The 16,670-nt window shown below is 53.5% G+C and overlaps 2 protein-coding genes across 5 annotated transcripts in view; both read left to right on the top strand.

Annotated features, from left to right (window-relative positions):
• Positions 1 to 15,784, top strand: GRWD1 (glutamate rich WD repeat containing 1). 4 transcript variants are annotated; one of them, XR_013409997.1, is made up of 9 exons: positions 1 to 204; positions 395 to 512; positions 691 to 853; positions 4,677 to 4,890; positions 5,030 to 5,172; positions 5,374 to 5,571; positions 7,347 to 7,999; positions 14,541 to 14,738; positions 15,298 to 15,784. XR_013409997.1 is itself a non-coding variant. In XM_001113650.5 (7 exons), exons 1-7 carry the CDS (start codon positions 18 to 20, stop codon positions 7,662 to 7,664), a joined length of 1,341 nt encoding a protein of 446 aa, XP_001113650.2. In that variant the 5' UTR covers positions 1 to 17; the 3' UTR covers positions 7,665 to 8,537. The 4 variants fall into 4 exon arrangements, 1 of the variants encoding a protein (XP_001113650.2); XR_013409996.1 differs by lacking the exon at positions 14,541 to 14,738; XR_013409998.1 differs by lacking the exon at positions 14,541 to 14,738 and having other exon boundaries at positions 15,312 to 15,784.
• The window catches only part of KCNJ14 (potassium inwardly rectifying channel subfamily J member 14), an 11,941-nt gene continuing 4,238 nt past the window's right edge, over positions 8,968 to 16,670 (top strand). Inside the window, exon 1 of the mRNA XM_077980724.1 lies at positions 8,968 to 9,198. The gene's annotated coding sequence lies outside the window, so the exon portion shown is untranslated. The remainder of the gene's footprint in view (positions 9,199 to 16,670) is intronic.

A 16,670-nucleotide genomic window follows, 5' to 3' on the forward strand; every position in this document is an offset into this window, starting at 1 on the left:
AGTGAGAAGGTTCGAAGATGGCGGCGCGCAAGGGTCGGCGGCACACGTGTGAAACCGGGGAACCTATGGAAGCCGAGTCTGGCGACACGAGTCCCGAGGGCCCGGCCCAGGTCTACCTGCCCGGCCGGGGACCGCCGCTACGCGAAGGAGAGGAACTGGTCATGGACGAGGAGGCCTACGTGCTCTACCACCGAGCGCAGACTGGTAGGGCTGAGTCCGGACTCCAGGGTCCTGAGGTGGCTAACCCCCAGCCTTTAACCTGAGAGGTGCTCGGGACGAGAAGGCTGGGGTCCAAGAGAGGATTTCACACCGGAGGCGGTTGATCCATGAGGGAGACGGGGACTGAGCTCTCACTGTCCCGTCTTAACTCGTAAACCCCTCCTTCCATCCCCAGGCGCCCCCTGTCTCAGCTTTGACATAGTCCGGGATCACCTGGGAGACAACAGGACAGAGCTTCCTCTTACACTTTACTTGTGTGCTGGGACCCAGGCTGAGAGCGCCCAGAGCAACAGGTAAAACCCGAGGCGTTTCCAGGACCAGGAGGCTCAGTTTCCAGCCCCTTCCTCAAGACCCAGCAGTTAGGGCTTCCAGTTTCTGCCTCTCGCAGACCCAGGAGTCTGGGTTGCCAGCCTCTCTCCTTCCTAAGAATCGTGGCATCTAGTGCGTAACTCACCCCACAATTTCCCCCAGACTGATGATTCTTCGTATGCACAATCTGCATGGGACGAAGCCCCCACCCTCAGAGGGCAGTGATGAAGAAGAGGAAGAGGAAGATGAAGAGGATGAGGAAGAGCGGAAGCCTCAGCTGGAGCTGGCCATGTTGCCCCACTATGGTGGCATCAACCGAGTTCGGGTAGGTGTGGTCCCAGGAACCTGCTCTGTGTACTCTGAAACACACCTGACCCGACCCCTGTGTCCCTAACTCCCAACACATCCTCATGTCCTTTTTTTTGTTTTTTTTCGTTTTTGAGACCGACTCTTGCTCTGTCACCCAGGCTGGAGTGCAGTGGCACAATCTCGGCTCACTGCAACCTCCGCCTCCCGAGTAGCTGGGATTACAGGCACACGCCACCACACCTGGTTAATTTTTGCATTTTTAGTAGAGACAGTGTTTGGCCATGTTGGCCAGGATGGTCTTGAACTCCTGGCCTCAGGTGATCCGCCCGCCTCGGCCTCCCAAAGTGCTGGGATTACAGGCTTGAGCTACCGTGCCCGGCCTTTTTTTTTTGAGATGGAGTGTCTCTCTGTTGCCCAGGCTGGAGTGGGGTGGTGTGATCTTGACTCACTGCAACCTCTTTTTCCCAGGTTCGAGCGATTCTCCTGCCTTGGCCTCCCAAGTAGCTGGGACTACAGGCGCCCGCCACCACACCCTTATAATTTTTTGTTTTTTGGGTTTTGTTTTTGAGACGAAGTCTTGCTTTGTCACCCAGACTGGAGGGCAATGGCGTGATCTCGGCTCACTGCAAACTCCGCCCCCCAGATTCAAGCGATTCTACTGCTTCAGCCTCCTGAGTAGCTGGAATTACAGGCACATGCCACCATGCCTGGCTAATTTTTGTATTTTTAGTAGAGACGGGGTTTCACCATGTTGGTCAGGCTGGTCTCGAACTCCTGACCTCGTGATCCGCCTGCTTTGGCTTCCCAAAGTGCTGAGATTACAGGCGTGAGCTACTGCGTCCGGCCAATTTTTTGCATTTTTAGTAGAGAAGAGGTTTCACCGTGTTGGCTAGGCTGGTCTCAAACTCCTGACCTCAAGTGATCCTCATGCCTCAGGCTCCCAAAGTCAGGGTATGTTTTATGTTCTTCACTTTTCTCTTTGGTAACATAGTGAGTTACAGAACTTATCTGATGGGGCTGGCATGAGGTCAAATGAAATAACATATAGTGCCTAGAATAGCACCTGGTTGTATGTAATAGGAGGTATGTATTTTCTGTTACCATTCAGGAACTATTTTTGGTTGTGGCTGTTTGTTTTGTTTTTGAGTCAGGGTTTCACTCCCATTGCCCAGGCTGGAGTGCAATGGCGTGACCTCGGTTCACTGCAACCTCTGCCTTCCGGGGTCAAGTGATTATCCTGCCTCAGCCTCCCAGGTAGCTGGGACCACAAGTGCACTCCACCGCGCCCGGCTATTTTTTGTATTTTTAGTAGAGACGGAGTCTCATCATGTTGGCCAGGCCGGTCTTGAACTCCTGAACTCAAGTGATCTGCCCACCTTGGCCTCCCAAAATGCTAGGAGTACAGGCATGAGGCACTGTGCCCAGCCTGTTTATTTGTTTTTTTGCTTCAAAGCTAAAATATCTTCTGATCAGGTAGACTTGTAAATAGAATGATATGGTATGTGAAGAGCACTTAGAGCAGTACTTGACTTATAGCTGGGACTGTCTGTTTCCATGAAATTATTTTTGCTATGTTTCAGTACTGTTCTAGATGCAGAGGATTTAGCAGCAAGCAAAAGGTCTGCGGCTCCATGAACTTACACACTAGTCGGGGAAGGGAACGAGATGAAACTAAGTAAATGTGTACCATGTCCAAAGGTGTTAACTATCCTGGAAAAAATTCAAAGGAAGCAGGGGAAGAGGGTTAGGGTGCTCCAGGAGTGGGTTGCTATTTTTAAACAGTGTGGTGAGGAAGTATTCAGTCATAAAATGCCATTTGAGTAGATATTCACAGGTAGTGGGGCAGTGAACCCTGGACAAGAATTTGCAGGCAAGGAAAACACAAGTTCAAAGGCTCTGGGGTGAGCTTGGCATGTTTGAAGAGTTTCAAGCGAAGGTGGGGAGTCCAGTCTGTCTGGAGCAGAATGAACAAGGAGGGACAGTGACACAATTTGGGGGGCGGGCACAGAGAAGACATTGTTCAGAGCCTTGTTGGCCACTTTAAGTACGCCAGCTTTTAACTGGGAGACATTGGAGGGTTCCGGGCAGAGGAAAGACAGGGTCTGGCTTTTGTTTTAAAGTGATCCCTTTGGCTGCTGTTTTAAATATCAATTGCAGAGAGGCAAGGGTAGGAGGAAAGAATCCTGTGGGAAGACTTATAGTATTCAGGGCAAGGATGACATCAGTAGTAGTGTGACAGCAATAGAGATCATGAGAAGGGGGTTGGAAGTGAGGGGTTTTTTTTTGTTTTTTTTTTTTTTTTTGAGACGGAATCTCACTTTTGTCGCCCAGGCTGGAGTGCAATGGCGCAATCTTGGCTTACTACAACCTCTGACTCCTGGGTTCAAGCGATTCTCCTGCCTCGGCCTCCTAAGTAGCTGGGATTACAGCCACCCACCAGCACGCCTGGCTAACTTTTGCATTTTTAGTAGAGATGGGGTTTCACCATGCTGGCCAGGCTGGTCTTGAACTCCTGACCTCAGGTGATCCGCCCTCCTCGGCCTCCCAAAGTGCTGGGATTACAGGCGTGAACCATTGCGCCCAGCCCTGGAAGTGAGCATTTTTAGTGTAGCCAGCGTAGGTGCTGGGCATGAGGAAGAAGGGACAAGACAAGAATGAGTCCTGTAGTTTTGGGCCTGAGGTGGAGAGGGAGCAGTTGCAGGTGGCGATTAGGAGCTTGGCATTGGTTAAGTTTGAATGCTCAAGCTGGCATAGTGGCTCACACCTGTAATCCCAGCACTTTGGGAAGCCAGTGCAGAAGGATGACTTGAGACCAGGAGTTCCAGACCAGCCTGGGTGATAAAGTGAGAGCCTGTCTCTGCAAATAAATTTTTTTTTTTTTTTTTTTTTTTTTAAATGAGACAGAGTCTCGCTCTGTCACCCAGGCTGGAGTGCTGTGGCGCGATCTCAGCTTACTGCAAACTCTGCCTCCTGGGTTCACGGCATTCTCCTGCCTCAGCCTCCAGAGTAGCTGAGACTACAGGCGCCTGCCACCACGTCTGGCTAATTTTTTGCATTTTTAGTAGAGATGGGGTTTCACAGTGTTAACCAGGATGGTCTCGAACTCCTGACCTCATGATCCGCCTGCGTCAGCCTCCCAAAGTGCTGGGATTACAGGTGTGAGCCACCGTGCCCGGCCTACAAAAAAATAAATTTTTAAAGCCAGATGTGGTGGTGCTCACCCATAGTCCCAACTACCTGGGAGACTGAGGTGGGAGGATCACTTGAGCCCAGGAGGTTGAGGCTGCAGTGAGCTGTGATGGCATCACTGCACTCCATCCTGGGCAGCAGAGCTGGACCCTGTCTCAAAACAAAAAAGTTTGAACGGTCAGTGCAGTAGGAGTCTGGAGCCCAGGAGAGATGTCAGGGCTAGGGGTACTAGAAATCTTGTGGCTGGACTGGGTCTCCTGGTGAACACAGACGCAAGGAGATCCAAGGACTGAGCCTTGTGGCCTTCCAGCATTTAGAGGGTTACCAAGACCAGGAGCCTGGACACCCTCCCAAGGACTGGCAGGAATTGCAGCCTCAGCTCCCAGGCATCTTGGGGCTCTATCCTCCCACCTCAACTCCCCCTTCCGCCCACTCCCGCCCCGCTGTGGAGAACTGTCCCGGTTACCATGCTGGTTTTTGCAGGTTATGATTTTCTTCCCACAGAGGTTTCTAGGAGCTGTAGTTCCAGGCCTCGGAGATCTGAGGAACCACGCTTATGGTTCTCTGGGATATGGGGAGCTTGTGGTCAGTGCCCCAATCCTCCTCTCCGCTCATTTCACATCACCCTTCCTCCCCCGGCTCTTCTGCAGGTGTCATGGCTGGGTGAGGAGCCCGTGGCTGGGGTGTGGTCAGAGAAGGGCCACGTGGAGGTGTTTGCGCTGCGGCGGCTTCTGCAGGTGGTGGAGGACCCCCAGGCCCTGGCGGCCTTCCTCCGGGACGAGCAGGCCCAAATGAAGCCCATCTTCTCCTTTGCTGGGCACATGGGCGAGGGCTTTGCCCTTGACTGGTCCCCCCGGGTGCCCGGTGAGTCCCTGGGGTGTTGAGGATTCCCCGGGAGGTGGGGCGAGCAGGCTCCGCAGCAAGGGGCGGGGCGCTTAGACTCCAGGGAGGGGGCGAGCTGCGGCCAGGTGGGGCGACGTCATTTCCTGACTTCCTTCCCCAGGTCGCCTGCTGACCGGTGACTGTCAAAAGAACATCCACCTCTGGACACCTACGGACGGCGGCTCCTGGCATGTGGACCAGCGGCCATTCGTGGGCCACACGCGCTCTGTGGAGGACCTGCAGTGGTCACCGACCGAGAACACGGTGAGGGTGGGCGGGGGTCTGGTCGTCTAGTTCTGATGGAGTTCGTGCCAGGGACCTAGACTCCTAGGTCTGAGGGAAAAGAGGGCTGGGAGCCTGACGGAGACTTAGTTTCCAGGCCAAGTGCTAGTAAGAGGGACGGTGGAAGAGAGAGTAGCCCACCGCTGCCGGGCATTGGGACCGCTCAGGCTCCGCCTCCCCCAGGTGTTCGCCTCCTGCTCAGCTGACGCCTCCATCCGCATCTGGGACATCCGGGCAGCCCCCAGCAAGGCCTGCATGCTCACCACGGCCACCGCCCATGATGGGGACGTCAATGTCATCAGCTGGAGCCGCCGGGAGCCCTTCCTGCTCAGTGGCGGGGACGACGGGGCCCTCAAGATCTGGGACCTTCGGCAGTTCAAGGTATTTTCCCAGCCTGCCCCTGGGGTCTATAGAAACTTGCTCCCAGCAGCCCTGGGATTTGTAGGATCCTCCCTCCTTGACTGGTTTTATTCAACAGAGCTGGAGAGCCCTTAGAACTAGACACCCGCCTCTTCAGGGTACAGAGGAGGAAACAGGCTCAACAAGAGGAAGGGTGGTGCGTCTCCACTCTTGGAGTCACTCACTCCACCAGGGGAACAGCTGACAAGAAATGGAGGGGCTAGGACTGCAGAGACCAGAACTCTCACCTGCCTGTGGGCAGAAGTACAGCCGTCTGTACAGCCAGTGCTGAGAGCTTCAGAGAGTGGTAGATTTATAGATGCAACTGAGAATCGGGGCCCAGCCTGCTCGTTGTAGGAGAGGACTGAGGCACAGAAAGGACAGGAGCCGCTGTGACATGACAGCCAAGCTAGGGGTTGACACTGTGGAGCTGGGAGGGTCCCTGCGCAGGAGGAGTTGCAGTGTCTGGCATCCCTCTGGACAAAGCCACAGCTTTGTGTGGCTCTGCCTTCCTGGGCTGCCATGATGTCATCCTTTTTCCCCTCCAGTTTGATCATTTCTTTTTTTTTTTTTTTTTTTTTTTTTTTTTGAGATGGAGTCTCGCTCTGTCACCCAGGCTGGAGTGCTGTGGCCGGATCTCAGCTCACTGCAAGCTCCGCCTCCCGGGTTCACGCCATTCTCCTGCCTCAGCCTCCCGAGTAGCTGGGACTACAGGCGCCCGCCACCTCACCCGGCTAGTTTTTTTGTATTTTTTTAGTAGAGACAGGGTTTCACCGTGTTAGCCAGGATGGTCTCAATCTCCTGACCTCGTGATCCGCCCGTCTCGGCCTCCCAAAGTGCTGGGATTACAGGCTTGAGCCACCGCGCCCGGCCCAGTTTGATCATTTCTATAGCATCAGCCCTGGGGAAGAGGCTGGAGATGGATTCCAGCCTCCCAGGCCCACCAGGTCACACAGGGCCCAGCTTGTTGACCATGGGAACTTCAGAGCTGCTTCTCCTAATGAGAGAGACGCCAGTTGAGCGGGGCCTTTGCTGTAGTGAAAGTGCTGTCATTCTTAGTCTTTCTCTGGGTCGGCTTCCGGGGATTGTGCTTCTGCCTCCTTTCAGGCCTTTGTAGAATCTGCCAGGAGAGCTCTGGGAGAGCCATGCCCTCCTTTTTTTTTTTTTTTTTTTTTGAGACAGAGTTTTGCTCTTATTGCCTAGGCTGGAGTGCAGTGGCGCGATCTGGGCTCACCACAACCTCCCCCTCCTGGGTTCAAGCCATTCTCCTGCCTCAGCCTCCCGAGTAGCTGGGATTATAGGCGTGCACCATCACGCCCGGCTAATTTTGTATTTTTAGTAGAGACGGGGTTTCACTACGTTGGCCAGGCTGGTCTCCAACTCCTGACCTCAGGTGATCCACCCACCTCAGCCTCCCAAAGTACTGGGATTACAGGCGTGAACCACCACGCCTGGCCCATGCCGTCCTTTTACAGAGAAGGAAACAGGCAGGCAGAGGGAAGAGCAGCTGTGACCTGAGCTGGGAGGGGCTTCTCTGCAAGTCAATCCCAATTCCCAGCAACCCCTGGGCTGGTCAGCCTTCTTAGCAGCCAGAATTACCCTGTGTCCCTTTTCTGGACTGTGGGCTTGTGAGGGCTTAAGAGGTGGGGCCCTGGCTGAACCCTGAGGCTCGAGAGGGGTTGGGGGTTCTGCCTGGGTCCCCCTGAGGAGTCAGGCTGAGGCATTCAGAGCCCACCACTCCCATCCTGTCCTTCTAGTCTGGCTCCCCAGTGGCCACCTTCAAGCAGCACGTGGCCCCCGTGACCTCCGTTGAGTGGCACCCCCAGGACAGCGGGGTCTTTGCAGCCTCGGGTGCAGACCACCAGATCACACAGTGGGACCTGGCAGTGGAGCGGGACCCTGAGGCAGGCGACGTGGAGGCTGATCCCGGACTGGCCGACCTCCCGCAGCAGCTGCTGTTCGTGCACCAGGGCGAGACTGAGCTGAAGGAGCTACACTGGCACCCGCAGTGCCCGGGGCTCCTGGTCAGCACGGCGCTGTCGGGCTTCACCGTCTTCCGCACTATCAGCGTCTGAGGCGTCCCACTGGCCCTGCTTTTGCTTCCTGCTTGGAAACTGAAGTCGAACTGGGCCCCCCGGAAGGGGTTCATTCAGGTCTGTTGACTGGGACTGGCCAGCCTCTGGGCTGCCGTGGTGGATTCTGTTTGGTGTGTTGTTCTCTAGAAGGCCTGGGTCTGACCCAGTGACTCCTCTCACCAAAGAACTTGGTTTAACCAGGGCTCTGTGAGACCACGCCCACCCAGAGACTTGTGTGGCCTGGTGGGGCCTGTGTGTCGATGGATTCCTTCCTGTCAGCTGTCACCCATTTGACCTGTGCCCCAGAACCCAGTGTTTTGTTTGTTTGAGACGGAGTCTTGGTCTGTCGCCCAGGCTGGAGTGCAGTGACACGATCTCGGCTGACTGCAAGCTCTGCCTCCTGGGTTCAAGTGATTCTCTTGACTCAGTCTCCCGGGTAGCTGGGATTACAGGCACACGCCACCACACCCTGTTCATTTTTCTATTTTTAGTAGAGATGGGGTTTCACCATGTTGGCCAGGCTGGTCTCAGACTCTTGATCTCAAGTGATCTGCCCGCCCCGGCCTCCCAGAGTGCTGGGATTACAGGCGTGAGCCACCGCGTCCGGCTCAGGGCCCCGTTTTGACTGCTGGTTCCCAGCAGGGAACTCGGGGGATATACAATGGCTGCATCGAATTTGAGGTGTGGGTTCTTCCAACACAATTGGCTTCTGCCCCTTGTCTTCCTGCCAGCTGGGTTTGACCAGGATTTCCCTGTGTGGGGGCTACATGCGACCCCCTCCCCTCCTCCCTGACCTAGAGGCTGGTGCTGTGTCGGGAGGAAGGTCAGGGCTCCTGAGCAGCAATAAAGGACCAGGAAGAGGCCTGAGGTGCATGTGAGACTCTGGTCCTTTGGCCACAGCCCTGTGAGGAAACTGGGGGGAGTTTGGGGGTGGGGAGGAATTTGGTGCCCGCTGCCCCCAGGCCGCTAGACTAGGGGAGGCCACTGGGAGTCCAGTGCAACCCTCCCTCCGCCCACTGGGTGCTGCCACGTTCTACCTTCTCTAAGTGTCCGTTCATCTGGAACTCACTCGGGCTGTGACAGGGGCCTTACCCCTGCCCCCCACCAGCTGATGAAGGCTTCATCTCAGGGGACTCAGGAACGCCCATTTCTCCTTCAGTCTTTCTCCCCTTTATCACGTTTCTTTCTTTGTGTCCCCGTCTTTCAGAGTCTCGTGTCCCCCACTGTCAGTTTCCCTGCCCCCCCAGTTGCTGTCTCCTCTGCCGCTGTCTCCTGTCCAGCCTGCCTGGGCTGTGGCCCAGCCGCTCTGCCTGGCCGGCCTCCCTGGCTCCCCCTCTGCGGCTCTCAGCTGGCCCCACCCCCGGCCCCCCTCCATCCAGCCTCTGATCCGTCTGTGGACTCCGAGGTCGGGTGCCTGTCACACGGCCCCTGGGACCAAGGACAGACTACAGCCCCTTGGCACCCACAGAGGCTTCCCCTCAGCCCTAACCAAGGAGCCCCCAGCGGAGGGCATGGGGGTGGGCCGCCCCACCAGGTACGTGCCTCCACGCAAGGCCCCGCTGAGCCATCCCCTCCTGCTCTGCTGCATCGTCCCCATCCACCTCTCCCCCAGCATCCCTGTCCTCAGCATGGCCCCCTCAAGGAGGTCCTGTCTTTCCATCAGCGACAGGCTCAGCGCCAGGAGAATCTACCCCCAGGTTCAGTGCCTCCACCTCTCACCCCATCCCCATGTTATGCATTTTCTCACTGGCTTCCATCCTTTCAAACAAAGCCTCTCTCTGTCTCTCTGTCTCTCTCTCTCTCTGTCTCTCTCTCTCTCTGTCTCTCTCTGTCTCTCTCTGTCTCTCTCTGTCTCTCTCTCTCTCTGTCTCTCTCTGTCTCTGTCTCTCTCTCTCTCTTTCCCCCGCATCTCTGTCTCCCCCACCTCTCTGCCTCTCTGTGTCTTCACAATTTCATCTCCCCATGTCGCCGTTTCTTAAAACATTTCTCTTTTTCATTTTCCCAATTGCCTCGTCTACCTCTGTCTCCTCTGTCTCCCTCCATCTAGGTCCCTGTCCCCCCCTCTCTCTGGGTCTCTGCCCCCCTCTGTCTCAGAGTCTCTGTCCTGTCAATGTCTCTGTCCCTTTCCCTCTGGGTCTCTGTCCCTTTGCTTCTGGGTCCCTGTCCTGCTTGGTCCCTGCACCCTCTCAACACCCCTCCTCCTTCCCATCTCTGCATGTCCTTGTCTTTCTGCAGTCTCTGCTTTCCAACCTGCCATCCAGCCCCCACTGGTAGGTGGGGAGCGGCGGGGAACACCCCTGGTTTTGGAAGAGTGAGTGTTTATTTGGGTGGGTAAGGGTGGGGCCTGGGGGTGGGGCTTCTTGGCCTCAGATTAGACAGTGACTTTGACACGAAGTTGAAGCACCTTAAGCCCTGTATGTCCTTTATATGGAAACATTAAGCTGCTCTTGCAGGTCAGGTGGAGGATCCCTTTCCCTCCCGCCCTGCTTTTGCCAGGGGAGGGGGGTGCCCCGAGCCTGAGTCACAGCCAGCCTGGGAGCTGGGCCATGTTGGCCACAGACAGCCCCCTGGTGAAGGTCCCCGTCGGCTTTGGGAAGTAGACGTGGGTCTGCCTCACGGGGCTGAGGTGGGACTGGAGGATTTCAAGGGCAGAGCTCTGGGAAGGAAAGAAAGGCTTAGGACCCAACGGGCATTCTCCCTGGCACTGCGGGGACCTGGCCAGCTCGTGGCGTTCCCTGAGCCTGTTCCCCAGCTGTGAAAGGGGGTGATGATCTTCACCTCCCGGCATCCTGAGCGGCCAAGGTGAGCAGTGGGGTCTGAGAGTCCAGTGGGGGCTGCGGGCATGTCGGGAGCTCACTGCGAGGCCTCGCCTGTACTAGGTGTGTTTGAAACCAGAGTGCACTTGGGAAGACAGTGGTTTGGCAGTGGCTCCCAGGAGGCCTGGGTGGGAGGCTAGGTTTTGCCACTCCTCTCCCCACTGGCTGAGAGACCTGTGACAAGGGACTAACCTGAGCCTCAGCTGGCTTTTCTGTGGAAAGCCACGTCCCTTCATCAAAGGGCTTTGGTGAGAGATGGGCAAGTCGGGGTGAGAGGTCCAGGCTGGGGACTGGGGAGCACGGGTCAGTGTCAGTGCTCATCTCCTCCCCAGCCCACGGGGGTGGTTCCCGAGGGTGGAGCCAGTGTAGGCTGGGGATCCCCAGGCTGGGGAGGGCTGCAGGTGTAGACGCTGCATCCTGATGTTGCCCTCCAGACTGCCCCCTTGAGCAACAAGCCTATTTCCCCTTTTTGGGAGAACAGTCTCTAACATGCAGGGTTGTCAAGAGTGAGACAGAGTCAAGGTTGGGGTACATTGTGGGCGCCGGACACAGCCAGGCTGGTCCCCTCTCACCTCAGCCTCAGCTTTGCCTCTGTCAAGTGGGCCTAATGAACCCCAGCGAATGGCAGGGCTGCCCCGGTGGTTGTGGGAAGCAGGTGCAGGGCTTTGGGAGACCCAGTTGGTGCCAAACTTGACGTTGTCTCATGGTCTTCTTTCCAAATGGAGTGTGCCAGGCCCTGCCAAGGAACCCCTGAGGATCCCCAGGTTCCAGCACACATTATTTAACCCCTGGTATGGTTTGTACTGATCCAGCCAGTTCCTGGGAAGTTCCCAGCACAGGGCCAAGCGTTTGGTAACCTTGCAGTGAACCCTGAGGGCGATGAGGGGTGCAGGTCCATGCCTAGCCTTTTCCTTTCCTCCACCCTGACAGACTGCTGCCATTCCCTCCATTTCTTTGCTTCGTTTATTTTTTATTATTTATTTATTTATTTTATTTTTTATTTTTTTTTTTTGAGACGGAGTCTCGCTGTGTCTCCCAGGCTGGAGTGCAGTGGCGTGATCTCGGCTCACTGCAAGCTCCGCCTCCCGGGTTCACGCCATTCTCCCGCCTCAGCCTCCCAAGTAGCTGGAACTACAGGCGCCCGCCACCACGCCCGGCTAGTTTTTTTTTTTTTTTTGTATTTTTAGTAGAGACGGGGTTTCACCATGTTAGCCAGGATAGTCTCGATCTCCTGACCTCGTGATCCACCCGCCTTGGCCTCCCAAAGTGCTGGGATTACAGGCTTGAGCCACCGCGCCCGGCCTATTTATTTATTTTTTAGAGACAGGGTTTCGCTGTCTTCCCCAGGCTGGTTCTCAAACCCCTGGCCTCACGCGTTCCTCCTGAGTTGGACTCCCAAAGTACTAGGATTACAGGTGTGAGGCACTGCATCTGCCCTCTGTTTTTTTTTTTAAAGAGATGGGGTCTCACTCTGTTGCCCAGGCTGCAGTGCAGTGGTACCATCATAGCTCACTGCAGCCTTGAACTCTGGGTTCAAGTGATCCCCTACCTCAGCCTTCAGAGTAGCTGCATCACCATGGCTGGATAATTTTTGTTTCTAAGATAGGGTCTTGCTGTGTTCCCCAAGCTGGTTTCAGACTCCCGGTTTCAAACAATCTTCCCACCTTGGCCTCCCAAAGTGCTGGGATCACAGGTGGGAGCCACCATGCCCAGCTCCCCCAGGCCTCCTGCCTTTCACAGATGGGAGAGCTGAGGCTCAGGAAAGGATGTGACCTGTTGTCAGTCACACACCTAGTAAATGGCTGAGCAAACTGAGTCTCTGGAAAAGGAAGCCAGGGATCCCAGGGGACATGGTAGGTGAGCAACTAAGCCAGGATCGGGCCCTTACCCAGAAGGCCCTTCCTGGTCTTTTAAGAAGTCCCAATTTCCCCACCTTAGAATTGAGGAAACCGAGACTCAGAAGGAGTTGCCAAAGATCAGAGGGTCAGGCATGAGCCCATTTCATTTATTTTACAATAGCTTCATTGAAATCTAATTCACATTGCATATCATACACTCATTACGGTGTACAGTTCAATGGCTTTTAGTATATTCACAATTGTGCAGCCATCACAATTATTATTTTTTTTTTTTGAGATGAAGTTTTGCTTTGTTGCCCAAGCTGGAGTGCACTGGTGCAATCTCAGCTCACTGCAACCTCCACCTCCTGAGTTCAAGTGATTCTCCCACCTCAGCCTCCTGAGTAGCTGGGATTATAGGCATGCGCCACCACGCCCGGCTAATTTTTGTATTTTTAGTGGAGACGGGGTTTCACCATACTGGCCAGGCTGGTCTCGAAGTCCTGACCTCAAGTGGTCTGCCCACCTTGGCCTCCCAAAGTGCTGGGATCACAGGTTGGGAGCCACCATGCCTAGCTCCCCCAGACCTCCTGCCTTTCACAGATGAGAGAGCTGAGGCTCAGGAAAGGATGTGGCCTGTCGTCAGTCACACACTTAGTAATATGGCTGAGCAAACTGAGTCTCTGGAAAAGGAAGCCAGAGATCCCAGGGGACATGGTGGGTGAGCAACTAAGCCAAGATTGGGCCCTTATCCGTATGATAAGAAGGCCTTTCCTGGTCTTTTAAGAAGTCCCAATTTCCCCACCTTAGAATTGAGGAAACTGAGACTCAGAAGGAGTTGCCAAAGATCAGAGGGTCAGGCATGAGCCCATTTCATTTATTTTATAATAGCTTCATTGAAATCTAATTCACATATCATACACTCATTACAGGGTATAATTCAGTGGCTTTTCATATATTCACAATTGTGCAGCCATCACAATTAATTTTTTTTTTTTTTTTTTGAAACGGAATCTTGCTTTGTCGCCCAAGCTGGAGTACAGTTGCGTGATCTTGGCTCACTGCAACCTCTGTCTCCCAGGTTCAAGTGATTCTCCTGCCTCAGCCTCCCGAGTAGCTGGCATTACAGGGGCATGTGCCTATAATCACCACACCCGGCTAATTTTTGTATTTTTAGTGGATACGGGGTTTCACCATGTTGCCGAGGCTGGTCTCAAACTCCTGACCTCAAGTGATCTGCCCACCTTGGCCTCCCAAAGTCCTGGGATTACAGGTGCCAGCCACCGCCCCCGGACAGCATAATGTTTTCATGGTTTATCCATGTTGTTGCATCTATCAATACTTCATTTGTCTTTATTGTAAAATACTATTCATTGGATGAATATGCCACATTTTATTTATTCATTAGTTGGTTGATACTTGGGTTTCCACCTTTTGGCTATTATGAGTAATGCTGCTGTGAACATTTGTGTACAAGTTTTTGCATCTGTTTTCATTTCTCTTGGGTACATAAGTATGAGTGGAATTGCTGGGTGATGTGGTAATTCTATGTTTAACCATTTAAGTAACTGCCAGACTGCTTCCTACAGCAGCTGCAAGTTTTCATTCCCCCCAGCAGTGTATGAGGGTGCCAATTTCTCCACATTCTTGCCAACACTTGTTTTTTTTATTACAGCCATTCTGAGTGGGTGCAAAATGGTATTCCTCTGTGGTTTTGATTTGCATTTCTCTGATGGCTGATGATGTTGAGCATCTTTTCATATGTTTATTAGCCATTTGTATGCCTTCTTTGGAGAAATGTCTATACAGATCCTTTGCCCACTTTTTTTGTGCCTCAGCCTCCGGAGTAGCTGGGACTACAGATGTGCACCACCAGGCCCGGCTAATTTTTGGATTTTTAATAGAGATGGGATTTTGCCATGTTGGCCAGGCTGGTCTCAAACTCCTGAGCTCAAGTGATCCAGCTTCCTCGGCCTCCCAAAGTGCTAGGATTACAGGCGCGAGCTGCTGCGCCTGGCCCCCTTTGCCCACTTTTAAATTGGGTTATTTGGGCTGGGCACCAGCCAACATGGTGAAACCCTGTCTCTACTAAAAATACAAAAATTAGTTGGGATGGTGGCGTGAGCTGTAATTCCAGATACTCAGGAGGCTGAGGCAAGAGAATCTCTTGAACCCGGGAGGCAGAGGTTGCAGGGAGCTGAGATTGCACCGCTGCACTCCAGCCTGGGCGACTGAGACTCTGTCTGAAACAAAAAAAGGTTGGCGGGGGGTGGTTATTTATCTTTTCATTATTGAGTTGCAAGGGCTCTTTATATAGGCTAGATACAAGTTCCTCATCAGGTATATGATTTGCAACTACAGTATCTTCTCCCATTCGTGGGTTGTCTTTTCCCTTTCTTAAAAAATTTTTTTGAGACACAGTCTCGCTCTGTCGCCCAGGCTGGAGTGCAGTGGTGCAATCATAGCTCACTGCAGCCTCCAACTCCCGGGTTTAAGCCATCCTCCCACCTCAGCCTTCCAAGTAACTAGGACTACAGGTTTGCATTACCACATCTGGCTAATTTTTAATTTTTTGTAGAGCAGGCCCCTTGCTATGTTGTCCAGGCTGGTCATGAACTCCTGGGCTCAAGTGATCCTCCTGCCTCAGCCTCTCAAAGCGCTAGGATACAGGTGTGTACCACCTCACCTGGCCTCTCTTCACTTTCTTGACAGTGTCTTTGGGAGCACAAAAGTTTTTTAGTTCTGGCCAGGTGCAGTGGCTCACACCTGTAATCCCAGTACTTTAGAAAGCCAAGGTGGGAGGATCACTTGAGGTCAGGAGTTCAAGACCAGCCTGGCCAACATGGTGAAACCCCATCTCTACTAAAAATACAAAAATTAGCCAGGCGTGGTGGTGCGTGCCTGTAATCGGGAGGCTGAGGCAGGAGAACCCAGGAGACAGAGATTGCAGCGAGCCAAGATCGCGCTACTGCACTCCAGTCTGGGTGACAAAGTGAGAGTCCGTCTCAAAAAAAAAAGTTATTTAGTTCTGATGCAATTCAATTGATGTAATTTTTTCCTTTTGTTACTTTGCGAGCCTGTTTTTCAACCACAGTCAACCTCAGAGCCCTGAGGCATCTCTACATGCTGAGAACCAGTTACACCTTACAGTTAGGAGCATGGACTCTGGAGCTGGATGGCTAGCGTTTAAATCCCAGTTTACTTAGCTGTGGTCTTGGGGAAGTTACTTAAACTTTCTGTGCTTCAGTTTCCTCATCTAGAAAATGGGGATAATGATGTCTGCCTCATAGGCTTGCTCTGAGGCTCAAATATGTAAATTCATGTAAAGTGCTTACAACAACCTCCAAACTGTATAAACAGTATAATTGATAGAACACAAATTATGAACAGTACATAGATTTAGCACTGTATAAATGCATGCTGTAATTATTGTGGCACCTGTTAAAAAATCATTATTGTTACAGTATTTTCTGTTGTTGTTATACAAGTATCTTCTATAGTATCGTTGCTGTTTATGCTGCATCTTCCAACTTGGAAGGGGAGTATGGGCCAGGTGGGGTGGCTCAGGCCTGTAATCCCAGCACTTTGGGAGGTTGAGGAGGGAAGATCGCTTGAGGCCAGGAGGTCGAAACCAGCCTGAGCAACATAGTGAGGCCCCTGTCTCTATAAAACAAAAATTAAATTAATAAAACATTTCTAAAAAGAGGTGGCTGGCCGGGCGCGGTGGCTCATGCTTGTAATCCCAGCACTTTGGGAGTCCGAAGCGGACGAATGACGAGGTCAGGAGATCAAGACCATCTTAGCCAACATGGTGAAACCCCTTCTCTACTAAATTACAAAAACTGGCCGGGCGCGGCCGGGCGCGGTGGCTCAAGCCTGTAATCCCAGCACTTTGGGAGGCCGAGACGGGCGGATCACGAGGTCAGGAGATCGAGAGACCATCCTGGGTAACACAGTGAAACCCCGTCTCTACTAAAAATACAAAAACTTAGCCGGGCGAGGTGGCGGGCGCCTGTAGTCCCAGCTACTCGGGAGGCTGAGGCAGGAGAATGGCGTGAACCCGGGAGGCGGAGCTTGCAGTGAGCTGAGATCCGGCCACTGCACTCCAGCCTGGGTGACAGAGCGAGACTCCGTCTCAAAAAAAAAAAAAAAAAAAAAAAAAAATGGCCGGGCGCGGTGGCTCAAGCCTGTAATCCCAGCACTTTGGGAGGCCGAGACGGGCGGATCACGAGGTCAGGAGATCGAGACCATCCTGGCTAACACAGTGAAACCCCGTCTCTACCAAAAAAATACAAAAAACTAGCTGGGCGAGGTGGTGGGCGCCTGTAGTCCCAGCTACTTGGGAGGCTGAG

The sequence above is a fragment of the Macaca mulatta genome, chromosome 19 (assembly GCF_049350105.2).
Source record: "Macaca mulatta isolate MMU2019108-1 chromosome 19, T2T-MMU8v2.0, whole genome shotgun sequence".
In the NCBI taxonomy this organism is placed as follows: Eukaryota; Metazoa; Chordata; class Mammalia; order Primates; family Cercopithecidae; genus Macaca; species Macaca mulatta.